This window comes from Urocitellus parryii, chromosome 11, assembly GCF_045843805.1.
Source record: "Urocitellus parryii isolate mUroPar1 chromosome 11, mUroPar1.hap1, whole genome shotgun sequence".
NCBI classification, from domain to species: Eukaryota; Metazoa; Chordata; class Mammalia; order Rodentia; family Sciuridae; genus Urocitellus; species Urocitellus parryii.
The window spans coordinates 37,266,806-37,293,053 of record NC_135541.1 but is presented as its reverse complement, the minus strand read 5'-3'; the positions used below and the strand labels follow the sequence as shown (position 1 = coordinate 37,293,053).

Here is a 26,248-nt window from a genome sequence, read left to right as displayed (position 1 = left end):
GGGTCCTGAAAAGAGCTCCCCGCCTTTGGGCGGGGGTGGGAATCTGGTAGATCCTCACGTGAGGGGACTTGCGGGAATGTAGGTGAGTGCTGGTGATGTAGTAAAGGGACTGGGGCAGGAGGAGAAGAGCGCCAGGACCTCAGAACCGAATTAGAACCTCCTTGACTAATTACGAGCAGCTGGAGCTTGGCCATAGCTCCTATACCCCTCCCTGTCAAAATGGGGATAGAAATGCCTGAGCTAGCGCCCGGCACGTAGTGGGTGCCTGGAAAAGTTTCCTTTCCTTTCCGCCACTTCTCACAGCTGCGGGACCTTTAATCGCCCCCCCCCCCCCCCCCCGTGCCTGAGAGTGGCCCTGTCCACCACACCCGCTCCAAACCAAGGCTCGAACTGAAGCTCTTCCCCGGCGCCGCCGAAAGCGAGTTACTTTCCTCCGTTCTGGGGCTTTTTCTTTGGCCTCTTAGAGGCAGGGCCAGAGCGGTGGAAATGTTCCTTTGCTCTTTCCTCCCCATTTACGTTATTTACAAATGCCTGCTGCGCCAGGCGCCGTGGCATTGGTGACTAAAACGCGAGAGTCTGAGAGTTTACAGTTTAGTAGGAGACACATGGTAGGCAGATAACGTATAGCGACACTTACGTCCTATTCCTTCTCCCTAGTTATTTTTCTTCCTATTTTCTTCGTGTTTCCATTTTAGTTTTGTTTAATGAATGTCTGCATCTAGAGTAGTGCTTGGCACATAGTAAATGCATGTTTAATGACATACAAGACACAAATAGGGTTCATAATGGAAAGTAACAAGGGGAGAGGCTCAGGGAGGACCTCCAAGGGGCAACGACCTTTTAGCCAAGGCCTGAGGGTGGGGAAAGGCATCCAAGAAGAGACAACAGCATCTGCCAAGGCCTGACTTAAAGATGGTGCCTTTTAGATGGAAAAAGGTAGAGGCAGAAAGGAATGGCGTGAACCTGTTTTTGGAGTTCACGATGAACACTGCCAACTTTTCTACCAGTTTCCACAAAGCAGAGAATACAACTGTTAAACATGAAGAGGGTAGATTTAAGGCAGAAACTGATAATATGATAAGCCCATACACTGAATTAGCAGTTTATAGTCAACAGAACTCTTACTTATCTCATTTAAGCTCCCAAAAGTGTAGGGAATAAGAAATTAGCAGAAAGAAAAAACCACACCTCATTTATTCATAATAGATACCTGGTATATGGCATGCAGTAAAAATGGATTGGACTCACGTAACACCATACTAGGTCTTAGAAAGATAAGGACCATGTTCTGCTCATCTATGTTGCATCCCAGCACCTAGCACTGAACCTAGCCTCCAATCTGTATGTGTAAAGTGAATAACCTCTCACAAGTTACTGGGATCCTTCCATATGCCAGCTGTGCTTGGTGGGAGAATGTAGAAGGAATGACATTATTCTTGTACTTGTGAGGGTTCCAGCCCATAAAGCTTTCCTGAAGTAGAGCTCATGCACAGTAGAACACGTTTTCTGAGGCTGAAATATTTAAAAAAAATTATTTTACACAGAGGGACTGCCCTTCTAAAAGCAATGGTAGGGCTGTAGCTGTAGCCCAGTGGGTAGGTAGAGCACCTGCTAGCATTCACTAGGCCCTGGGTTCAATCCCCAGTATTGCAAAAATAAAATTAAAAGTGCCTTAAAACCAATGGTAGTGAGTGTTATCACATCAGATAGCAGATTCTGTGTCCCATCCTCAGGGTTTGCACAGAGCCTGGCACCTGCAGAATGGTGAGAATGTGAGGAATAGAGGAGACCAGAGTATAACCCCCATGTTTTCCTTCTCCCAGGCCAGCAAGGGAGGGGGAAGAGCACCTTGTTGTCCCTCCCAGGCTGCCCAAGCCCCACTGAGAATGGGTGAGAAAGAAGAGGACACTGAGGAAGCCTGGCTACAGCTGCGGCCTGTGGAGCCCTTGCCTTCCCAGTGCTGTGGCAGTGGCTGCTCACCCTGTGTGTTTGACCTCTACCACCAAGATCTGGCAAGGTGGGAGGCAGCCCGAGCCAGCAACGACAGGAGCCTTTTGAGTGGGAAGCAGTTACAGGTGAGAGGCTGTTCAGACTACTGGGCCAGGGTGGTGGAGTTTACTTGACCTCACCCCTGCAAACCAGCTCTGGGAAGATGTGACTGGACAGCAAAAAGGAGTGCACATACAGAGAACAGACAGAGCCAGGGTCAAAGTCCAGGCCTGGAACAAACTTATTAGCAGCTGTGGGGTTTTCATCCTCTGAGCCTTAGTTTCACCGTATGTATAATGGGGATAAACATTTGTGATGTTTAGCACAGACTCTAATATTTATTTCATGTAACAAATATTTATTGAGTGCTTGTTACACATCAGGACCTATGAGCCATGAAAGATTTAAGAGGGAACTAAACAGATACAGTCCTTGCCCTTACAGAGCAAAATAGTTTATAATATATATGAAGTAAATAGGGAATGTTGTTATTTCTTCTTATTTCATCCTTGCTTTTTTAAATAGTAAAATTTTTCTTTTTGTAACACTTATGAATGTGTGTGTGTGTGTGTGTGTGTGTGTGTATACCCGTTGTCCATTGTGGAGGAGAGATATCTTCCATTTCTGCGTCTTAATGTAATCGGGCCTCACCATCACTTTTCAGACAACTATTCCCCATTGTTGTTCCAAACCGAACCAAATTTCAGTAATTTTTATGCATGTTGTTCCTAAGCTATATATCATACATCCTAAACAAATGCAGGTTTTTTTTCAACTCCAAAACATGACTTAATATCCATCCCTGTTAAATGTTTCCTTGTAGTTCTGCCCCTGGAAGGTGGTGGTGGGGACCCGAGCTCTCTGTCTCTGCCAGTGACTGGGGAATGTTCATGACAGCTGTGCTTCTTCCTTCTCTCTGCCCTTCGTCTCCACGTGGATCATTTCTGTACTCCTTTTTGGGTTGTTTTTCTTTTTTTCTTTGTGGTGCTGGGAATCAAACCCAGGGCCTCAATCATGCTAGGCAAAGGCTCTAGCCCTGAGCTACCATCCTAGTCCCCCTTTCACTTTTTTCTGATGTTTGCTCAAATTTCATTTCTTAATTCTCAGTACCACCAGCCACCTTCTAGATGTACTTGCTTATGAGCATATTGTCCGTGTCTCTTTGCTAAAATGTAAGTTCCATAGGAGTGGAGCTGTGTTTTGCTCACTGTTCTGTCTTCTGCCAGCAATTCCTGGCATTATACTCAATAAACATTTGTTAAGCAAATGAGTGAGTTTATCCTAGGTCTACTGAGTACCATGTCCTGTGTGTTAGGCATAAGGAAGTTGTTGATAAAGTAAAGATGCCAGGTCACCAGCCCTCAGTAAACTCAGCTTGTAGAAGAGGGACCAAGGACCATAAGGATGTACAAAGTAAGAGCTGAGGCCTGGTTAGGCCAGTTAATTGTGTGTCACTTTAGTTTGCTAAACCCAGTTTTATCTGAATATGGGAATATTAATACTTCAGAGGTTATTATGAGGATTTCATGGGATAAATAAATAAAGTACCTGGCACATGGTAGATGCTCAGTAAATAATGCTGTCATCACCTATCATAACAAATGGAAAGTTAAATGAAAGAAAGTTAATTTTGCCAATCTTGTAAAACAGCATATTTCAACCTAATAATAAATTTTATTTATTTAAAAAAATTTTTTTTTTGGTATCAAAAACTGAATTCAGAGGTGCTTAACCATGGAGCCTCATCTCCAGTCCTTTTTAATTTTTTATTTAAAGGCAGAGTCTTGCTAAGTTGCCCAGGGCCTCGATAAGTTGCTGAGTCTGGCTTTTCACTTGCAATCCTCTTGCCTTAGCCTCCCAAGCTGCTGGGGTTATAAACGTGCCACCAAGCCTGGCGTAAGGTTTATTTTTAAATTTTTAATAGTCATAATAATAGAGATTTCTCATTTCCTTTACAATTAACATTGTGTAAGATATTTTTGTATTGTGATGGACATGGTAGTACATGCCTGTAATCCTTTCTAGTTCAGAGGCTGAGACAGGAAGATTGCAGGTTCAAGACCAGTCTAGGCAACTTAGTGAGATCTTGTTTCAAAATTTAAAAATTAAAAAAAATCATAAGGGCTGACTTTACTCAGTGGTAGGGTGCTACTCGGTTCAATCCTCAGTAGAACAACAAAAAAGCTTTTATATTGTTATCTCATCTGATAACCATATGTTTATCAGGGATGAATTGGTCCCTTTTTACACACTGGGAGACTGAGACCCAGAGGATCAAGTGATTTCCCTGAGACCCCACAGATGAGCAGCAGCAGAACTGGAGCTAACACTAGTGCTCCTGACTCAGTCTAGTGCTCTTTCCAGAGCCCCAGGCAGCTGTGGCCTCATGGGGGATCTAGTAGGGTGGGAGAGGGCACAGTGGAGGAAAAGTCTTGGATACCAAGCCTGAGAGCATCAGTTCTGTGATGCTGTCAGCATTCCCATGAATGGAGTTGGTGCTGCACTCTGATTTAGACAAGAGGGAGTCCCAGGTCAGCTGAGTAAGGTGTGGGTATTTTCCAGAAGAGAAAATTCTGAGTCATGGCATTCAAAGAAATCTTCCTGGAGGAGTTGATAGTGGGGTTGGAATGGTAATGGCAGTAGGCTGAGTCCTAGAAGACATGAATTTGAGTCCTTGTTTATAGTGTGACTTTGGGCAAGTAAGCCACTACCTCTCAGGTCTCATTTTACCCATACATAATATAAGGATATTGGATTAAATCATCTTTAAAGTCCCTTTAACTTCTCAACTTTGCACATCTAGAACTTGACAGGTTTGAAGTCTGAGCAGGTCTCATGTATTGGAGGTGTCTTGGAGAGAGGGCACAACTGGGGCAGCTAAAGACTCAGAGGTTGGAGACAGCAGGTGTTCTTTGGAAGAGGGAGAAAAGTCTGGCATCTGATGCATGGGAGATAAACTGAGGCTTGAGGGTTATTCACCGGACCCTTAAGTATAAGCTAAGGAACTTTCATTTGATCCTGGGACTGACGGAAACCATGGAAGGTTTAAGAGTAAGATGAGCTGAATGTAAAGTGCTCTCATATTTTTGGATAAGAGGGAAATAAGGTGGCACTACTCTGTGTTACACAGAAAACTTACCAACACAGCTCTCCTTGGAGAACATGGGAAGGATGCTTTTGTGTCCCTTGGGCCCAGCATCTAGCTGTCAGGTCTTTTCCTGTTGCAGAGCTGCCCCTCCAAGCTGAGCCCAGAGACCTTCCTGGCCTTCCGCATCAGTGCCCTGGACAAACTCACTAAGGACACCTACCATGTTCGATTTGCTCTACCTGGAAACAGCCAACTCAGCCTGCACCCTGGGCAGCACCTCATCCTACGGTACATTCAGGTCACGGGAGGACCAAAGCCTTGCTGCCTGCCTACCTTGTCCTAACTAGTGGCCTTAGGCAACTTGCCTGACCGCCCTTAAGCCTTCATTTGTCTTCTTCAAAATAGCAATATATGACTCAGATGGTTCTTCAGATGGAACTTGAACTAGATAATGCATTATCATGAAAAATAATAATACAAGCACTTTAGCAGCGCTTATTATCCAAGGCACAGTGTGTGCATTCGTATGTGTGAATTCACATAACTCTCACAAAGCCCTGTGTGAGTAGTTGCCACTATAATCCCCCACAGGAACCTGAATTCAGAGAGATTTAGGAACTTGGTCCAGGTCACACAGTTAGGAAATGTTGGAGCCAGGATTTGAAGACAAGCAATCTGGCTCTAGGGCCTATGATTTTAACCTATTATGGTTAGCACCAGTTGACAGAAATGACACTGTCACTGAAAATAAACTGCCTAATATCACATAGCTGAGAAGTTAATGGAGCCAAGATTCAAATCAAAACAGCATGGCTCCTGAGTTATACTCTTAGCCACTTCTCTGAGGTTTGTCCTGACCTGCTTTGGTGCTCTACACCCACTTGGATTCCTGCCCCCACCTTTCCAGGGACAAGATCCTTTGGGATAGCCAGGGATTGGTGTCGGCCAGGCAATCAGTTCTATGAGTTTGGGGTTCATCAGAGAGATCTGGATTTGGGAGTCATCAGCCCATATCTGGATGGCATTTAGGAGCATATGTGTTTGTATGAAAAGAGGAAAGAGGATAGATTTGAACCCTGAAAATTCTGGAATTTATGGGACTGGCAAGAGAAAGAGGAGCTGGCAAAGGAGACATAAGGTGCAATCAGAGGATAAGGTGGGGACCAGGAGAGAGCTTATTGCTGATCAGACTCCAGGTATGTGTCTAGGTGCTTCGGACTTGGCCTGGCTGGCAGTCTTTGAAACTCACTGTTCCAGGAGGCAGGAGAGCCCCAGGCAGGTCACAGCCTCATGCAACCCTTAATCCGTAAGCCAGGGATGCCCAGAACCCCTACCTCTAGACTGACTTCTCTCCTCCATCCTCCTCACTATCCCAGTGACATTCCTGATGTATTCAACTGACCATGTCACTACCTGTTCACTCTCTGATGCACACTTCCATGATAACATCCTAAGCCAAGGCCTCCAGCCTCCTTTCCCACCAAATTCTTCCCTGTCCCCCACTCCACATGTGTTCCTTGTCTGAGCCTTGCCATCCCACGCCAGTTCCTGACAATGTCGACATTGTCCTGCCTCTAAGCTTTTGCCTGGGCGGCCCCATATGCCTGCAGTTACTTCTTTTCCTGTCCCTACTGTGATCTGTCAGTGGCCTGCTTATCCCTTAGTCCTCTAGGAGGTTTTTGGGGTTCTACAGATGAGAGCGATTGCTCCCTCTGTCAGTTTTACCTCTGTTGTAGCAGACATCCTGGTTCTTTGCATCTACGTCATCTCATATGTCTGTTCTTGTTTCCTCATTTGTTTCATAAATATTTATTAAATATTTCTGTTTAGTGCCCTGCTTTTGAAGCATCGAGACAGGGTCTTTTTAACCTTGCATATCTCAGAGAAGAACATTTTGCCCTGGAGAAGAGTGCTTGGGTGCTCTTTAAAAGCTGTGAGGAATAGTGGTGGGGAACCTGGCTTTGGAGTTGAGTTGCAGTTGAATTCTAGCTGTGCAATTGACTTCTCTAAGCATAGGATTCTGCATGTGGATATCATTTGAATGAAATGAAATAGCATGTATAATATGCTTGGTGCATAGTAGGCATTTAATACAACCTGGCTATTATTGTTACTCATGATTGCTATCCTGACCCCATGATAACATTGTAGAGAGGACTCATGCAGGGGATAGGGCTTTGGACTAGTGTTCCTTTGATAATCCTTCCAGTTTTGATACTCTGGGTGCATGATAGTGTTTCATAAATCTAAACAATTTTTTAAATCTTTATTATCACTACATAGTTGAGACGAGGTCAGGAAAAACCACAGCAGTGTCCCCAAAATTGCTTACATCATCAGTGTTTTTTTGTTTGTTTGTTTTTGTGTGTGTATGTGTATCAAACCCAGGGCCTTGTGCATGCAAAGCAAGCACTCTACCAACTGAGCTATAAAACTAGCCCCATCAGTGCTTTTTTTTTTTTTCAAATAATAGTCCATTGAATGGACATACCACATTTTTTATGCCTTTATTTTTATGTGGTGCTGAGGATGAAACCCTAGGTGAGTGCTCTACCACTGAGCCACAATCTCAGCCCCATCATCAGTGCTTTTTGAAGCACTCTTCCACCTGTAATTCCAGTGGCCCCATAGTCAGGACATAGATGGCTGTCTCCATTTTGCAGAAGGGGCAGCTGGAATGTTAAATTACTTTGCCTGTCACAACCACCATATGGCAGAGGATGAGTTCAGTGCTCTTTGTTTTGCTGTACCTTGCTTCTCAGTGAAACCTCTGGGATATCTGGATTCCATCTTCAGATTCATCAGTCTGGCAGAGAAGGTTCTTTCTTTCTTTCTTTCTTTTTTTTAAAGAGAGAGAGAGAGAGATGAGTTTTTTTTAATATTTATTTTTCAGTTTTTCGGCGGACACAACATCTTTGTTTGTATGTGGTGCTGAGGATCGAACCCGGGCCACACGCATGCCAGGCGAGCGCGCTACCGCTTGAGTCACATCCCCAGCCCAAGAGAAAGTTCTTGATAAGGGTTTGTTGAATGACTGGCTAAACACGTGACTGTGTATTTCTCCTTCCTAGAGGGATAGTAGATGACTTGGAAATTCAGAGAGCCTACACGCCCATCAGCCCTGCCAATGCAAAAGGATACTTTGAAGTTTTAATCAAGGTGAGTTGACTCTTCTGGAGGATGCTCCTAAGATGTCATGAATTGGTACCTCCCTTGCCAGCTTGGTTGGGATCGAACAGTTTCCATCCAGTGTTCATGTGGGAAGAGGCTGACTTACAGGAACAGCAGGCCAGGTAAAGGGAGCCTTCTCCCCTCTCCTTTTCCTGGGGAAGGGGTCTGCTGGACAACTGACTGAGGGCATATTCTCTATAGATTTTAGGAGGAACTATTCTTTTTCACTTTTTCCTATCAGTGAAGAATGAGCACAGAACTGGGAAGTAGAGGAGAACCAAATCTCCACACTCACTGTATGTTGGGCATTGGGGTTCAAAGTATGTCAGACATGGTGACCACCCTCAAGGAACCAACCCTGAGACATGAGTGACAGATGCTGTTATAGAGGAGGCCCAGCCCAACTCAGGGCAGCTGGGGGTGCAGGGAAGGCAGGCCAGGCTTCCTGGCAAAAACTGTGTTTAAGGAGCAGGGAGTGAGGGGAAATGTGTGAAGGAGTCTCTGCAGGCAGGATTTAGGGAAGTAAGTCATTCATCCTGGAACAGAAGAATGAGTGCCAAGGGAGGAGGATATGAGTTGAGAGAATCAGGAAAAAGGTGTGAACTGAACTAACCTGACATCACCTCTGCGTAGGAGGTGAGCAGAGGCAGGGCCTTTGATACACTTGAAGTAGTATGAATTGGTGGTTGTGGGGAATGGCATTGTAGGCTGATGGATGGATAACCAAATGTAGGGAGGTGGTGACACAGAGTAGGTCTTCTAGGAACTGTACCCTGTCCGAGTGACAGGAGGAGAGGGTGCTCATAGCGTAGTCAGGGCAAGTGGAGGAGTTGGCAGAGATGAGATGAGCAAGTGTGTCAGATGCAAAGTGCCCTGGAGACCCAAGGAGTGGGCAACAAATGTACAAGGAGTCATGGAGGTCCAGTATGCAGAAAAAATAATTAGATTGAACTACACGAAATGGCTGATACTCTGACATTTTTTACTTAGAAATAGCATTTCACAGTAGAGCTCTAGCCCATCATTCCCAGATGGAATCCTGGGGAACACCAATGTAGAAGGATAGCTTTCCCATCCTAATCTCCCTTTAAAACATGCATTATTATTCCTATTTCATTGATGAGCAAGCTGAAGCCCAGGGGAACGCAAGGTCCATAACTAATCAGTGCTGTGGGGGATGAGCCCTGCCCCTGAATCCAAGATGCCGGTGTTGTCTTCCCTCCCACTTCCCTGCCTGCCCTGCCTGCTTCAGAACTCAAATGTTTATTCCCTCACACATAATCCTGGATGGGATCCCTTCTGCACACTGATGTTTGTCTGGGAGATTCTGCAAATCCTCTCCAAATGGCCTGCTTCCCTGCGCTGCTTGTCTGGGTGTGTTTCTGCTGAGAGGATAAGCCTGGAGACAGTTCTCCAGAGCAGCTGGATCCCTCCCAGCTGTAAGGCTGATTTTCTCCTTCGTTTGCTGGAAAGCCTCTCTTTAGAGAGGCACCTCATTATCCCTAAGCCGCTGGCTAGGAAAAGCCAGAAATGTCTTTGCAAATTGGGAAGGCAGCGGGGTTTTCCAGTTTGCCTCCCCTTGTAGAAAGGAGGGAGGCTGCACTTCTGAGACACCTGCAGGGTACGGGACACTGCTTCTGGCTCTTTGTTCTCAATTCAACCTTATAACGACAAGTAGATTATATTAGCCCCATTGTACAGATGAAGAAACTGAAGCTCAAAGATCCTCAGGCAATATGACCCCAAGTAGAAGGATAAAAGCTCAGTGTCCATTTTGTTTTGCAGTGCATCTTGAGCATCTCCTCCAAACCAGGCCATGTAGAGACTCAAAAGAATCTTGCACTTCTTCCTGGAACTGTCTGTGGCATAGGGCCTCTGAGGCCACAGTTGGGGTTGTGTCTCCCCGCCAGACTAGGGTCAGAAAACAAAGTATGCTCTAAGACCCAGTCTCCAGAAAGGCAGGAGCAAAACCTTGCCCTCCTTGGTGGTAGAGCTCAGAGGTAGAGCCCTTCCCTCACATGGAACACCCTAGGATCATCCCCAGCATTGCAAAAAAAAAAAAAAAAAAAAAGGACTCTTCTTCTCAGACCTCTTCCAGGTGAACCCCCTGCCTTTTTTTTGGGGGGGGGGCAGGTATTAGGGGTTGAACCAAGGGTGCATAATCACTGATCCACATCCCTAGCCCTTTTTTATATTTTATTTAGAGACAGTTGTCTCCCGTGCAGTCCCAGCATGGTGCCTGGCACAGAGTGGGTGTCACCCAGGCAACATAGACTGCCCACCTCCCATGGAGGAATCCCTTCCACAACCTTCATTTTCTCACATATCCAGCACATGGTGTAGGGTAATTCAGACATGTAGGTCCCTTGTTTAGAACCTCAGTAAGTTGCTGAGGCTGGCTTTGAGCTCACAGTCTTTCTGCCTTAGCCTCCCAGCCAGTTGCTGGGATTACCAGCCAGCGTGACACCTCACCTGGCAAGACTTTCCCTTTGCTTATGCAGATGATAGCTGCAGAAGCAAAGGTGGTATCCAAGGTGGTTCTGGGTGATGGAAAACATGTTTGGAGACCAAAGCCTAGTCTTTTCTTTAAGCCTGGCTGTACTCTCCTAGCATTTTATCCTTCTCATGGGAATTAGGTAGTCTCTATTTGGTGTGTATCTGAGCTGTACATCCCTTCTAGATTGTGTGTGTGTGTGTGTGTGTGTGTGTGTGTGTGTGTATGTGTGTGTGTATTGCTAGTCATTGAACCCAGGGCCTCCTGTGTGCTGGGCAAGTGCTTTACCACTGAGCTACACCCCCAGCTCCAGATTGTTTACTCTTAAGGGGAGGGCCTGAATTTGGATTGACTGATTAATTAATTCATTGAGATATTAAGTCCTTTATGGTTCAGACACTGGTTGCCTTCATGGAGCTTAAGGTCCAGTTGTCTCCCCTGCAATCCCAGCATGGTGCCTGGCACAGAGTGGGTGGCACCCAGGCAACATAGACTGCCCACTTCCCATGGAGGAATGCCTTCCACAACCTTCATTTTCTCATATATTCAGCACATGGTGTAGGATAATTCAGACATTGCAGATGTATGGCCTGCAAACTGGATCCAGCCCACAAATATATTTGATTTTGGCCTATATAGTGTTTTAAATTTGTATTAATTACTGTCATTTTAAAATGGGAAACTATAAATAAAAATACAGATTTTCTGCCTGTTTTAGATAATCAGAAATTTGGCATCATCAGTTTCACAAACTATAGCTTGGTACCTGCAAAGTGGTCCTCCCTAGAAGGAACACTATCTCACCAATATATCACAGTCCCCACCACTCCCTACTGCTCCCTTTCACTGAAATTGTTAATTGCCATTAGTCACTTGGTTTTGGGTCCCTGTGGGCATTTGAGTTGAGATCTTTGGTGAAGGCTACAGTCCTGTGGATTTGTATCCCAGCCTTGCCATCTCCCTGTGTGGGAACTTATGGGCCTCATTTGAACATCAGGGATAACAGTACCAACCTGTAGGTGCAGAGGTGGATTAGATGCGACAACATATGTAAAGCCCTCAGCATGCAGGAAGAGCTCCATACTAATGACAAATGTGGTTTGTGTTGGCAGCATATGCCTTTCCCACTGAGTTCTCTCTGTGTTTGCTTTCAGTGCTATCAGACAGGGCTGATGTCCCGGTGTATCAAGTCCTGGAGAGTGGGAGACACAGCTTTTTGGCGAGGACCTTTTGGAAACTTCTTCTATAAACCAAATCAGGTCAGTGCCAGCACCCTAAGTGTTTAGGAGATGCCCCTGGCTTACCTCCAGGGCTGTGATTCTCATATTTTAGGCCATAGAACCTCACTGTGCCTTTGTTCATAAGCTTAAACTCAATCCTGAGAGTATCCTTGGAGTTGAGAAAGGGAGGAGATAGAATAGTGGAATAGACACTAATAAACAAAACTACCTGCTGTGCTCCAAGACTATCTGTGGCTGTCCATTGCTCAGAAAACCAGACTCATTTACTTGGTGTTTAGGAGCCCGTGCCACATAAACCTCAGGTGCTGTTCTGTGCATTCCACTCATAGGGCCAAATATAGCCATGGCTCCCTGCTTAGGAGCCCACTGCTTCCCAGCTCAGAAGGCTATTGCCCTCGTCTTCATGGCATGTTACTTCCTTGATTTTCCCAGGAATACTTAGCAATTCCTCTTCAGTTGGTGCATATTTGAAGAGCAGTTTAGCAGTGTATAACAAGAGTCTTAAGAATCTTTAAATCCTTTGACCCAGTAATTTCATGTCTAGAAGTCTTTTGTGTGGAAAGAATCCAAAATGCTGACTACTTTGCACATATTCATGTTTTTTGTATGTGTGTAATAACAAAAAATTGGAGATAATTGAATATCCAACATTAGAGGTACAGTTAAATATTCTGGGTTTCAGTATACAAATATGCAGGCACTTGATAGAGTATTATCTTGGGTTTTAAAACATAATTTGTTTATAAATGATACATGCTGGGCTGGGGATATAGCTCAATTGGTAGAGTGCTTGCCTTGCATGCACAAGGCCCTGGGTTCAATCCCCAGCACCACAAAATAATAATAAATAAATAAATAAATGATGCATGCTTATGCTACAAGATCAAGTAATAAACATTAGGTAAAAAACTGAATATATACCAGGTTGAGAAACTAACTGAAAAGGCACAGAAAAAATATGAAAGGAAAATACAATGTAATATGCTAAACTCTGAATGGTAGAATTATGGGTGATTTTTATTTTCTTCATTTGTTATATGTTCCAAAATTATACATTCTAAATTTTCTGCGATGAACACCTATTACCTTTATAATTAGGAAAACAAAGCAAAACAAAAACAAATGGAAAAGAATGAATCATGCTTACCTCATCTTTCTTTTTGTTTAATTTTAAAATAGCATTTATTGTTTTTTTTTTCTTTAGTATAAATGCAATACATATTCATTATCCAGAAAAAAGAGCTTTAGCTATATAGTGGCAAAAACAAGAAAACAACAAACACCTGCAGGCCATTTCTTTAGATACCAGGTTGCTACCTTGATGTGTATTCTTCCAAATCCTCTTTCATGAGTGGGTATGTTGGCATATGTACATACACAGGTATGCATACTGAGCACTTGCACATATGTATGTATTATAATGCTATCAGGAACAGGGTGTAGCTCAGTGGGAGAGCACTTCCCTAGCATCCACGAGGCCCTGGATTCCATCCCCAGCACCATAAAAAAAGGAAATTAAATAAATAATACCATCAGACACATATTTAGCACCTTCAGTGTACATACTCTGACCTTAGCACTTGATATATGTTAACTCAGTTCCCACAACAGTTTTCAGGTACTTCTGTCTCCAGTTTACACATGCATGTGTACACGTTAATGCTCTTTTACAGGATTCCATAGGACTCCCCAGTACTAACTGCACTCAACCCTGTGTTTTAGCTCAGTGTGTCCCGGCCCCCCAGTCCCTGAGAGCAGGGCAAGGAAATTGTTCCTATTTCTCCCTTGCCTAGGGTAGACACCAGATAAAAAAGTTTGTCTTGACCACTTTTTCCAGGAGGGAACCTTCTGATGCCCTGTTGCTATCCTTTATATCCATCAAACACTCAAAAGCCCCTGCATTTATTTTTAATTTTTTTTTTAATATTTATTTTTTAGTTCTTGGCGGACACAACATCTTTGTTTGTATGTGGTGCTGAGGATTGAACCCGGGCCGCACACATGGCAGGCGAGCGCGCTACCGCTTGAGCCACATCCCCAACCCCCCTGCATTTATTAATCTTTTTTTTTTTTTTCCCAGCACTGGTGATTGAACCCAGGACCTGGTGCATAGTAGCACTCTGTCACTGAGCTACACCTCCAGTGCTAGCCCCTGCATTTCTCATCTGTGAGGATATAGGGCCCAGTAGTGAGGGAAAGGCGATATTGTCTCAAACATTCCTGTTGGCCACCGGAAGCCTTGATCAGGGCTGCTTTTTCTCCCACGAGAATGCCTGGGTGCTGCTCCCCTCTTGCTAGCCTGCTTTGCTTCTCTGCACTTGTCTCATTATAGACAGATATTATATCAGCCCTGAGGCTGACACCCAAGCATGAGTGTGCTCATGCAGTAGACAGAATTGTTTACCCAGGCTCCTGCCCATGCTGGACTCCAGGGACCAGAGGTAAATCAGACAAGGCCTCTGTCCTCCCACTTAGTCTGATGGAGGAGACAAGCACACAAACAGATGATAACAGTATGCCTCTGTTATATCAAGGGAGGCACAGCAAGCTATGAAAACACAAAGGAAGACCCCCTTCCCTGGCCCTGGCTGGGAGAGACTTCCCAGAAGACAGCCTGAACATGGAGAAGTGCAGGGAGGGTTGAGGCAGGCTGAAGACATGGAGATGGGAGGTTGCATGAACAAGGACAGCAGGACATGGCCCCACAATAGCAGGTAGGAGGGTATCCTGAGCCTAGCAAAGGGAAGCAGTCTAATTGGATTAAACCTCAGCTCCTCACCAGGCACTTTATGTCATCTCTTATGAGCCTCAAAACACTTTTTGAGATAGGTGTCATTATGAGGAAGTGCAATTTGTGTGTGTGTGTGTGTGTGTGTGTGTGTGTGTGTGTGTTAGTTATTGGGAATTGAGCCCAGGTATGCTCTACCACTGAGTTGCATCCCCAGCCCTTTTAATTTTTTATTTTGACACAGGGTCTCAGTAAGTTGTTGAGGCTGGCCTCAAACTTATGATTCTCCTACATGAGTTTCCAGAGTATCTGTGATTATTGATATGCACCACCACCCTGGCTTATTTTTTAAAATTTTTTTACCAATTAAGAAACTGAGGCCCAGATTGATTTAAAAAAAAAAATGCCCAGATCATATGGTTTGGTATTTCCACACAGAGGCCTAATCTCTAGAATGAGGGAAGTGAATACTTCTCTGCATGGGGGTCAGGCACTAGCTTTTGATGCACTCATCTTAAGAAGGCTTGCCCCTCTTTAAGAGATCTAGAGCCAGGAAATGAGTTCATTGAGAGGAATTGAGGGAACTAGGCCTCTTGAGCAGGAACTCACCTTGATTGCATGACTCTTTTGGACCAATGCTATGTTAGACACTTGCATATATTATCATGTTTAGTCTAGAGAAGGGCAGGCTCTGGGGTCCAAGATGGGGCCCAGAGATATCTTCAAGGCTACCTAGGGGCAAAGGAAGTAGCCCAGAGAATAGTGCTGTGATGGAGTTGGGAGTGGGCAAGGCTTTGGTGGGAGCAGGTTTCAGCTCAGCGTGAGGTGGAGAGATCTCCCTAGCAGGGGCAGTTGGCCTATGATGGAGCAAGCTGATTTGGAAGGCGGTGAGTTCTATGGCAGCAGAAGCTGTGAGCAGAATCCTTGTGGCAATGCTTTAGAAGTCAAACAAGCCCATGTTCAGGTTGGACTACACTGCTGTGTTCTCTTTCACCCTCAAGACTCCTTAATCTCTGTTATGCATACCTCATATGTCTTTCATAAGTCAGAATGACTTCCTGAAGGAGAAGAGAGGGGGCATAGATGGGTGGAAACCCAGAAAGAGCACTGTTTCTGGTTCAAGCAAAACCAAGAAAAGGCCCATAAGCAGGACAGGTGGGATGAGACCCTCAATCCACCTGTCATGCCCATTCTACTCCCCAGTATGGTGAGCTCCTCATGCTGGCTGCAGGCACAGGTCTGGCTCCCATGGTGCCCATCCTGCAGAGCATCACTGACAATGCAGATGATGAGACCTTCGTCACCCTGGTCTGCTGCTTCAAGACCTTTGAGAGCATCTATCTGAAAACCTTCCTCCAGGAGCAGGCCCATTTCTGGAATGTCCGCACCTTCTTCATACTCAGCCAGGTAAGCCCAGGGAGGTGACTTCCCTCACTGAGACTCTGCAGTCACCTTGCATCCATCCCAAGGACCAACCTCTTTGTGCCACGTTGCACTAATAATCCCTGACACTGGTAGTATACCCACAGGCTCCTGGCACAGAAGGCGGGTATTACTATGGTCTCTTTTTTTTTTTTTTTTTGCACTAGGGATTGAACCAGGAACACTTCACCACTAAACTACATCCCCAGTCCTTTTTATTACTTTACCACTGAGCTACATCCCCAGTCCTTTACAGTTTTAAAATTTTGAGACAGTCTCACTAAGTTGCTGAAGGTCTTGCTAAATTGCTGAGGCTGAACTCAAACTTATAATCCTCCTGCCTCTGCCTCCTGAGTTGCTGCAGTTATAGGTGTGTACCCCTGTGCCCAGCTCTCACCATGTTCTTATGCAGAATGGAAACAGAACTCATCAACGAAAGACAGTTGTGTCACACTGTAGACAGGATTGAGCCAGGATTTGAGCCCAAGACTGACTCCTTCCCAAGCTCTAGCTCCTCCCACCATCCTTTGCTGCCTCCCCCACCCTCTGGCATCACCAGCTCTGTGACCTGGGACCAGCCGTGGAGTCAGGGCAGGCTCGATGTATTCAGTTCCTTGGGACCAGGACCACATGTTTGGGTCAGCACTGTTTGTTCAGGGATTAATGTAGTGCCAGGCACAGAGTAGGGACTGTGTCAGCAACTGATGGTCCAAACTGGATCCAGGTTCCCTCCATTTAGAAGGTTCCCCATTACCTCAGTTCATCTGCTCATGAGACTCCCCAAGCTGCAGATTGTTTATCTGTAAGTCACACTGCCTTCTGATACTGCCTCCCTCCGGTTCCCTATCCCCTTCATTCACTCTAGTTACCCTTCTTGGATCCTCCCCACCATAGAATGGAGGACCGTCTTTGTGCTTTATCTCAAGCCAGGTCCTCAGCTGCCTTTGTTCTTCTGCCTTCCTTGGTCTATAGATTTAATTCTCCTTGCACCTGCTGGCTTGAGGGTCCCTCCTGGGGCCTCCCAGCATTCCTTTTTGCTTATGGTCAGTCTTATTGCCCTGTACTGTGGACACTCCTCTCATTAATTTCCTCTTTGAGGCATCTGTCACTTAGCTGATCCTCAGCACTGTGGTCAGGTAGGTGAGGGTTGGGTTAAGAAACTGGATTTCCCTTCCCCAAACCAGAGTTTCTGGGCTCCCCAGGAGCCAGGGTCTGTGGCCTGTCCATGGGGCAGAGTGCTCAGTGGTAAGACCATCAAGAGGGTCATGCTTGGTGAACATTAGAAGCAGCAGGAAGTACCCAGGCAGGGCACAAAGCCAGAGGCTAGTGTGCAGCCTGAGGGAGTGGGTGAAGGAAGGCCATGGTGCCCCTGCTCAGGATAGTGGGAGCGGGGCAGGAGGGTGGTAGCCACCTTGGATGCTGACCAGCTCTCCTGTCCTCTGTCCCCCGCCCACATGTCTACAAAATTCCAGGACACAAAAGTGAAGATGACCCACTCCCTGCCCTGTAGGCGCTCACCTGTGCACAGAGAGATGGCACAAGGACAGGACAGCTGATAAGGGTTCCCCCTCCTTGAGCACTTTCTCTGCCTGGTATCATTTGAAGCACTGTGTGTAGGAACTAATTTAATCTCCACAGAGTCTCATGGGGCTTGTACTGCCATGATGCCCCTTTTAAGATGTAGAAATTGAGGCATAAATGATTAAGAACAAAATAACCCAGCCAGTTGGTAGAGAGCTGGGATGCTGGGACAGGCCAAGTGGTCCTGCTCAGTGGCCTTTCTCTTTGTGCTCATCACTGTGAGATAGCACAGCACAAGATGCTGAGAGGCGAGGATGGCCAGGATGCTGATGGCCAGCAGGCAGAATTGGGAGGGCTTTGTGGAGCAGTTGACCTTAGGGCTTTGATGTTGCAGAGGCCTGGGGTTGGGCAGGGAAGTGGGCTGCCCATTGATGGAGGGGCAGGTAAAGAGGGCTGAGGATGACGGCTCTGCTCCTTCATACTCCCTCGAGGGCTCCTACTCCCCTAACTCGGCCCTGGAAATTGTGTCCTTCGGGGTCTCCCACTCCAGTTACTCCCTGCCGATTTGTTGTTTATTCTGCAGCCTAAATGACAGATTTGATGGACTACTACTTTGCTCCAGCCCTTCCCTGGCTCCCCACTGCCATTAGGACAGTGTCTAAACTCAGTAGCCCTGGCAGAATGTACAGTTTTGCCTCCTGGCCCAGCCTCCCTGTGTGTTGTGTCCTGGTGTCACTGGTCTGCTCAGTGGTGCAAGTGAGCTCTGCTTTCCTGGCTGCTAGGCCTTTGCTCAAGCTGTGTCCTCTGCCAGGGGAGCTGTCCCCCTCCCTTTCTTAACACCTGCTTACCCTTTGCATCCTGCTGAGGGGAGCTCATCCTGGATGTTTGCCCAGAGCCCCTGGGTGGTGCTGGTGTTCTGCTGCTACAGCCCCACTCTCCTTCTCCACTTGCCACACCATCATTGCTTACAGGCCCCTCCTGACCTGAGCAGCAGCCAGACCCAGTGCACTTTGGGGTTTACAGTTAGGGTGGCGGCAGGCAAAGCCAACTGGCCTGAGGGAACTGAGCATTGGGAAGGAGAAATGAAGCCAGCAGGCCCTACCAGGCCCTGCCCTTGAGGCCCCTTAGGATGACTCAGACCGTGGAGGGAGTATAGGCTCATACTGTGAAGGGAAAGATTCACATCATCGGCGAGGACTCCTTCACTCTCCAGTGCAAGAGGGCTTTTGGGGTCAGACAAGCTCTGTGAGGTGGGGCTCCAAGGCCCTGTGAGCAAACTTGATGCTAGAAGCCTCAGCATCCAGGGCTTCTACAAGGTTTCACCCTCTGTGGCTTGCTGGACCAGGGTTTTCCACAGCCTGTGTCCTCATCCATAGCTCAGAGAGGTCAGTCACACAGGAAATGACGGAGCAGCTAAGATTCCAACTCGAACCCCCTCTCTCCATCCTCTCTGGCCCCAGGAACTAGCAGCTGGCCTTCATAGGTCTCCAGAGTGTCAGTCCTGCCCCAGGCTTAGTTGTGTGCTGATGATGTGGTTTCTTCTCTTTATTAAAGTTCTTCAAACTGTATACACCTAATGATTTGTACACTTCTCCATGTTTAAGTTATATTTCAATAAAATGTTTACTTAAAATAGAAAAAGAAATTCTTCTAAGTCAGCTGGAGGTGGACCGATTACTTCATGAACCTAAGGGAGGAGGACAGCTGTGAGCCAGAGATGGAGGGCAGCAAGAGAAGGGGCCTGGGCCTCTTGGGCCTCTATGTGAAGGATAGATCCCCTTTTGTTATGGCGGCTCTGCTGCCTGGGACTTGTGTTACACACAGCCAGGACAAGACCTAGAGACTCATCTGTTTGAGCAGCCACCATGTCCCCTACCATCATACCTGGCATGAGTGGGCACCTGGCAAACATCTTTAAAATAAACAAGGAATTCATTGAAACCTTAAAACAAATGAACAAAAGTATGCCCTGAGGTGACAGTAATGGATCGCATTAGGGATTCTGGAAACCCCCTTATCTATGGGGAGAACCGCTCCCTGCCAGTGTCAGCTACAGAGGCAGTGAGAAGTGGTAAGAGTAGAGTTCTGCACTTTCCCAGGGAAGCCTCTTCTCCTCCCCCTATCTCCCCTGCTCTGGGGGGTAACAGCTCCCAAGACTGCTGCAAGGGTGATGAGGATCTAAGTTTGCTTCCTATCTTCTCTGCGTCTCTTTCCTCATTTGGTAGAGAAGAGCTGGCAATGTGAACTCTGAGGAACCCATGGTAGTCACTCCCGCTCTTTTTGATCTTCCCAGGAGAAGTCCCCAGAGCAGCTTCCCTGGAGTTACCGAGAGAAGACTCACTTTGGTCACCTGGACCAGGACCTGATTGAAGAGCTGGTTAGTCGATGTCGGAGAAAGCCATTTGCCTTGGTCTGTGGCTCCCCCAAGTTTACCGAGGACATGGCCAAGTGCTTGCTGTGTGCAGGCCTGACTAAGGACTCCTACTTTCTCTTCTAGCCGGATCTCCTTTCCAAAGCCCGACCAAGGACCTGTTGCAGGGACACGGGAAGAATCTCAGACTAGAATCAGAAGTCATGGCATCCAGGCATGGCCCTGCTGCTCACTTGCCATGTAACCTTAGGCAAATGTCTTCATCTCTTAGGATTTCTGTTTCTACACTATAGGGTTAAGCATTTCCTCCTGGCATCCTGCCGTGTGGGAGCCCTGATTGGTAAGCATCCAGCCTTAGAGTCAGGGGGACTCCTCCAAGGAAGCCAAGTCTAGGATAAGTAGCAGTTGGGCAGGAGAAGTGGGGAGCTGCCCTGGTCCTTCCAATTAGAAGGCCCTTTAGGAGCTCCAACAATGGTGTTCATGCCAGCTCAGAACCCTAGGTTTAAACTCTCTAAACCTTCTGTGTTTAGAGAATGACCCCAGCCGAAGCTAAATGCTCTCTGGACAAGGACCATAGTTTATGTACCTTGTGCACTGAAGGCCTTGGATTCTGACTTGCCAGCATTCTTGGAGCAAGGCATTGCCCTGGATGACCTCTGTATTGGCTCCAAACATGTCCCACTGCAAGCAGCTTTGCACTCAATCTCCTTTCTCTGGCTCTAGAGCCTGGCCAGCCCAGAGCCCTTTCTGTAGCTTAAGAGGAGGCCTGGAGGCAGACACCTTCCCTCTTCCCGCAGGTGGCTGGCTCAGCCTGTGCCTTCAGCTGGGTGCCCTGGTTACGGTTGCTAAGGAGATCTAAAGATAGAGCAGGAGACCTGGGTCCCTCTCTCAGCTCTGCCCACAGTGGTTGCTGATCCAGTTCCCCCAGCCCTCCCCATCCCACTCCCTCCATCCTGCAGAGGGCGTGCCCTCTCCAGGGAGCCTGGTGCCCCTGGGCAGTGCACTGCACTTAATATAATTCTGCTTTTTTCAGCCTGGGTTCCAGTGTGCTGCATCAGCACTGGCTGGCTACGGGCCATCCCCAAAATTGGAATTCTAAGCAGTGGAATCTTAGCCATGGGACATTAAGAGCTAGGTTTTTGCAGTCATAAATTTCTGGTCCTCATATCACAGCTGAAAGTATAGGATGGTAGAAAACATCTAGTCCAACAGAGTGATATAAATGGGGAAGTCAAGGCCCAGTAAGGCCAAATGACTTGCCCAAGGTGAAAGAGTTAACAGGAGAGCTGGCACCACACGTTTCCTTATTTCAACCCTGTGCTCATAGTTCTCCACCAGTGGTTTTCAAAATGGGCTCCACAGGGCTCTTGCATGGATGACAGCAGTGAAAAGATGGCCAGAGGGATCTCCAGGCCCCACTTCAGCCAGAAGAGTTCTATTTTTATCCTATTTGTATACTGGGGTGTGGAGTAATTTTGTCAGAAAGGATTTTCCTGTTCCCCCCCAAAAAAGTTACAACAAATGTGCTGTGTCATGTTCACCAAATAGTCATGATAAGCAACAGAAGGACATGCAAAAGGTTCACACTGTTCTACAGGAAGGGATTCTGTGCTAGATGGAGGAAGGGTTGCTGGATGTGACCTCCAAGGCAATACGCATGTGAGCATATTAAAGGCTTTGAGAAGACTACAGGTTTCAATTGGTTTAACCCAGAGTTTTTCAGGCATTTTCCTCTAGAACACTTCTGTAGGGCCAGGCTCTCTCTAGCACAGTGCAATGAAAGGAAAAGGCCCTGATAGAGCTCCCAAGTAGGGACTGTTGATCTCCTGCTTGACTTGTGCCTGGGGCAAGACACTTTCCCTCCTTCAGGGCCCCTGTAACCTCCTGCCAGTGTCCTTGTCCTGCCCTCTGCCAGTACATCCTGTGGACTCTACTTGAAGGGTTTTTAGAGGCAATTATGAGCCTGACTCTGTTCTAGATACTTAGGAAACAACAGTGGGCAAGTGCTGCCTTTCTGTCAAGGAGCTCCAGCCTAGCCAGGAAGGCAGGGGTTAAACTTGTAGATCTGAAAAAAGGGAGTGTGGAGTAGGACTAGAAATAAGCTAGTTCTAGGGCTTTACCTAACCTAGGGAAGGCCAGGGACATGCCACTGTGCCCCTGTGGATGGAGAGTACACTCACTCATAACTAGGGGTGGAGTGGGGGTCCTCACTTAGTAAAGGTCTGGGTCAGTTCCTTCATATTTTTCTTTGTGCCATTTTAGAGATTTAATATTTAGGTATTAGACAAGGTCACCTCATGGTTAACAGCCCCTCTTGTCCTAGAGTGGTCATCCTTCCCCTCCCTCCACATAGAGTCTGTGTAGTCTGGCTGCTGGCAGGATCACTTGTCAGGGACATTGGTGAGGACCTAGCCATGCCTTTGGTGCCAAGATCAAAAGGACTCCTATCATCAGATACTTGAGAGCTTGTGTCTGGGTGTTGTGCCTTGCAGGGTGCCTAGTGAGCCCCAGAAGAGGAGGAGTGGTTAAGATGTGTGAAAACAGACCTCTTGGGATTGGGGATGAGACTCTGGGCAGCTGGTCCATCCCTCCCACCTCCTGCTGGTGCCTTATGTAAGCCATAGGGGAAGTGCTGTGGGTGGTGGCCACTGTGTGATATTGCAGTGGAAGAAGGAGACTTAGGAGCTGGACATGACCAAAAGGTATCAGGAAATCAACAAAGTGACAATAGTTCTATGATCAGATAGGTCTTGGACTTATTCTAGGCCCAGGCTGTCCCCTTTGGGCCCTGCTCTACACTAATCAGACTGATTTTCCTAACGTGCAAATTAATGCCTATCACTGTCCTACTTAAAGTCTTTCCATGGTTCCTTGTTACCTTCAGGACATGGCATCTCAGCTTTGCTCACCTCTCCAGACCTGTCCTGTGCTGCCACCTGCTCTGTGCCCACCTCTTATACTCCATACGTGTTCTCTGGTATCATTGCTCCCTTCACACTTGCTACTCCCTTTGCCTGGCCAACCTCCTGATTCCAGTCTCCCATTCTCTTTTTTCACCTCCTTATCCTCTGAGCTCCTGGTTCAGTGTCTCTTCTTTGGGAATCCTTGCTGCCTCTTCCACCCCAGTCTGGAGCAGTGAACAGAGACTCTTGAGTTCTTCCATTGCCACACCCATCAGACTGAGCACAGCAAGGGCCCTGCATAGCCCAGTCCACTGCTTCCCCAGCAGAGAGGGCACGCAGTACATCCTGAAGATCAAATACTTGAGTGATAAGCAATATTCATGGAGCAAGTGACAGGTGGCAGAATGCTTTTCATATTCATTGAAGCACAGAATCTTAACAAATATTTATGCTATTTTATTACCCCAATTTACAGATGAAGAAACTAAGCTTCCAAGTCATTGAGTGATTCTCCAAGGTCATGTAGGCAACACAAGTTCCTGATTGTTGTAAAGGTTATATATGACACATGAATGCACCTGGAGATGTGTATAAAAATTTTTATTGCTGCACTGTTCAAAACAGCAAAAACTAAAAATTGTATGTCCATGAAGAAGAGAAAAAATGAACAGTCCCTCTTTTTCATTTGGTGCTGGGGATTGACCCCAGAGCCTCACATGTGCTAAGCACACTCTGTCACTGAGCCATACCACAGCCCCAACAAATTGTTCTTATTCATCCAGTGGAACATCAGACAGCAGTTAAAATGAATGAACTAGACATCTGTCAACATAGACTAAATCCTAAAAACACCATAATGATGTGAATTGCATGTTGTGAAAGGATAGGTACAGTGAGACACCTGTACTTAGAAATTGTTAAAACCCAAAGTAATGCTGCCTTTTGAGTTGAGGAACCAGCTGCAAGCATGAGGCTGGCTCTGGTGATGGACAGAGGAGTTGGGTGGGGTCTCGGGCTGCATCTGTACTTGTATTATATTAAAAACATTTGAAATGAACATTGCAAAATGTGAACTGGTTAATCTGGGAAATGGATTCACTGATATCTGCTAATATTTTCTATTTTGTTTTGTTTTAAATAATTCTATAATTAAAGATCTCTTAATATTTTTTTTTGTAGTAGATGGACACAATACCTTTATTTATTTTTATTTTTTGTGGTGCTAGGGATAGAACCCAGTGCCTCAAGCATGCCAGGCAAGCGCTCTACCACTGAGCCACTGCCCTGACCCTTAAAGATCTTTTTAAAAATATCGAATGTGGGCTAGAGTCATGGCTCAGTGGTAGAGCGCTTGCCTGGCATGTGTGAGGCCCTGAGTTCGATCCTTAGCACTGCATATAAATAAATAAAAGATCCATTGACAACTAAAAAATATTAAAAAATTCAAATGTGAACCAGGCATGGTGGCGGGGCATAAGCCTATAATCCTGGTGACTTGAAACTGAGGCAAGAGGATCATGAGTTCCAGGCCAGGCTCAGCAACTTAGTGATCCTGTTTCAAAAAATGAAATGGACTGGGGATGTAGCTCAGTGGTAAACTACACCAGAGTTCAATCCCCAGTTTAAAGTGAGTGTGTGTGTATGTGTGTGTGTGTGTAATCTCAAAATGTGATTTTGACCCCAAATTGCAACGCTCTTCACAAACTATGGGCTTACAAACATCCACTCCCTCTCTCCCACCTCACACAGGTTATTCCCTTTATGCCTCCAAGCTCTTCAGTCATTCATTCAAGACTGTGAGCTTGTACCATGCCAGGCCCTCTTCTAGATGTCAGGGACCCAGCAAGAAGGAGTATAAATCATTCCCAGCACTCCTGCTGACTGGGTGTTCCTTCTGCTTGGACATCTTCTTTTCCCCATAAACTTAACCCATAATGATTTGCCAGACACCACTGTTGTAGGCTTTTCCCTCTCCTCCTTTTTTTTGGGGGGGGGGATTATTTTGTTTTTCCATTTAAATGAAGCAGACCAAGTTCAAGCCTCTCACTGATTCTCTGCTGTGACCCACAAGAACTAACTGGGCTTCTCTGAGTCTGAGTTTGCTCTGTAAGATGGTGGAAGGTAGCACCCTCTCCCAGGTTATCTGTCCTTCATCCCAGTGAGGATGAGGGATACATGTGTGCACCTAAGCATAGCACCTTGCTGTGAGGCTACTCTTGAATGGCCTTACCCAACAGCACTTGGCTCATGACTGATGGCATTTATTCCTATGTTTTATTGTCCAGAATTCCCCAGCCCAGCAGGGTGCCACGTGCCTGTAGTCCCAGCTGTTCAGGAGGCTGAGGCAGGAGGATCACTTGAACCTAAGGGTTCAAGATCAGCCTGGGAAACATAGCAAGACCCTGACTCAAATGAAAAAAAAACTCCTCTTTTTATTATTTTCCCCATGCTTTGGAAGATTTTGATCCCAAATTGCAAGTATTAAGTCATTATTAATTTATCTCCCATTTTTTATTAATCAAAGACATAGATAGCTGCGGCTCAGAGCTTCTGATCTGCACACCCAGCTGGGAGCTGCGCGTGGCTGACATGATCCCAGCCAGAGGCAGAGGCGGCAACAGCGTGTGTGGTCTGGCAGCTTGCCGAGGGGTCGAGGGGTCGGGGGAGATGCACCTTGCTCCCTTTCTTTTTAGTTGGCGAAGGATCAGGGAAGCTGCTGTCCTTGCCAGGTGGCTGCTACACACACAGGTGGTCACTGACTAGTGGGCTAGGAACTGAGTTTCCATGCCAGGCCTTATTATGGGACCCTATGTGGATCCCAGGCCCCCACCCCACGAGGCTCATTTTAAATAGATGACATGCACCAATGCCATGCAGAAGAGTATGGAGTTCACTTAGTAGGAGGTGGCAAATCGGTCTGCATGTGGGTCCCATAGGCTCTTGCTGGCGACCACCACACCATCATGCCCCTTACTCCCAATGCTGACAGAACACACTAGCTTATAGCGGGGTGGGGTGATGTCCTTGACCAGGTCCCTGATCTCAGGACTCAGAATGGCAGCCAGGTAGGCACACTGGCCTGGATGGTAGGCCACACCAGCCAGCTTGGAGGGCAGGTGGGTCTGCATCAGTTCCTCTGCCTGGACACAGGGGAACTTCACCTCTGGCCTGGCTGACCATGAGGGAACCTGGAAGGAGAAGAGGAGGGGGGCGAGGGGGTGTGTTTGCAACAAACAGAATTTGAGGTCAAATATGCTGGACATAGACCCCTGAGTTGGAGCATATGATTTGGAACCCTGGTATGGAAAATGCAATGCAGA

General features: G+C 46.6%; 1 protein-coding gene across 4 annotated transcripts; it reads left to right on the top strand.

The window, feature by feature from the left end:
- Window positions 1-19: 19 nt before the first annotated feature.
- Window positions 20-23,985, top strand: Cyb5rl (cytochrome b5 reductase like). Of its 4 annotated transcripts, none has more exons than XM_077803677.1 (8): window positions 20-82; window positions 1,824-2,075; window positions 5,217-5,365; window positions 8,149-8,236; window positions 11,897-12,001; window positions 15,915-16,118; window positions 19,948-20,031; window positions 20,152-23,985. In XM_077803677.1, the coding sequence occupies exons 2-8, from the start codon at window positions 1,887-1,889 to the stop codon at window positions 20,215-20,217; spliced, it is 885 nt and encodes a 294-aa protein (XP_077659803.1). In that variant the 5' UTR covers window positions 20-82; window positions 1,824-1,886; the 3' UTR covers window positions 20,218-23,985. The 4 variants fall into 4 exon arrangements, with proteins under 4 accessions (XP_077659803.1, XP_026238227.2, XP_026238221.2 ...); XM_026382442.2 differs by having other exon boundaries at window positions 19,948-20,064; XM_026382436.2 differs by having other exon boundaries at window positions 19,948-23,985.
- Window positions 23,986-26,248: the final 2,263 nt, after the last annotated feature.

Coding starts and splice junctions, on each gene's coding strand:
- Cyb5rl (XM_026382436.2), top strand. CDS start 1,887: ATGGGTGAGAAAGAAGAGGACACTGAGGAAGCCTGGCTACAGCTGCGG. Junction 8,237..11,896: donor ACTTTGAAGTTTTAATCAAG/GTGAGTTGACTC, acceptor GTTTGCTTTCAG/TGCTATCAGACAGGGCTGAT. Junction 16,119..19,947: donor CCTTCTTCATACTCAGCCAG/GTAAGCCCAGGG, acceptor TGATCTTCCCAG/GAGAAGTCCCCAGAGCAGCT.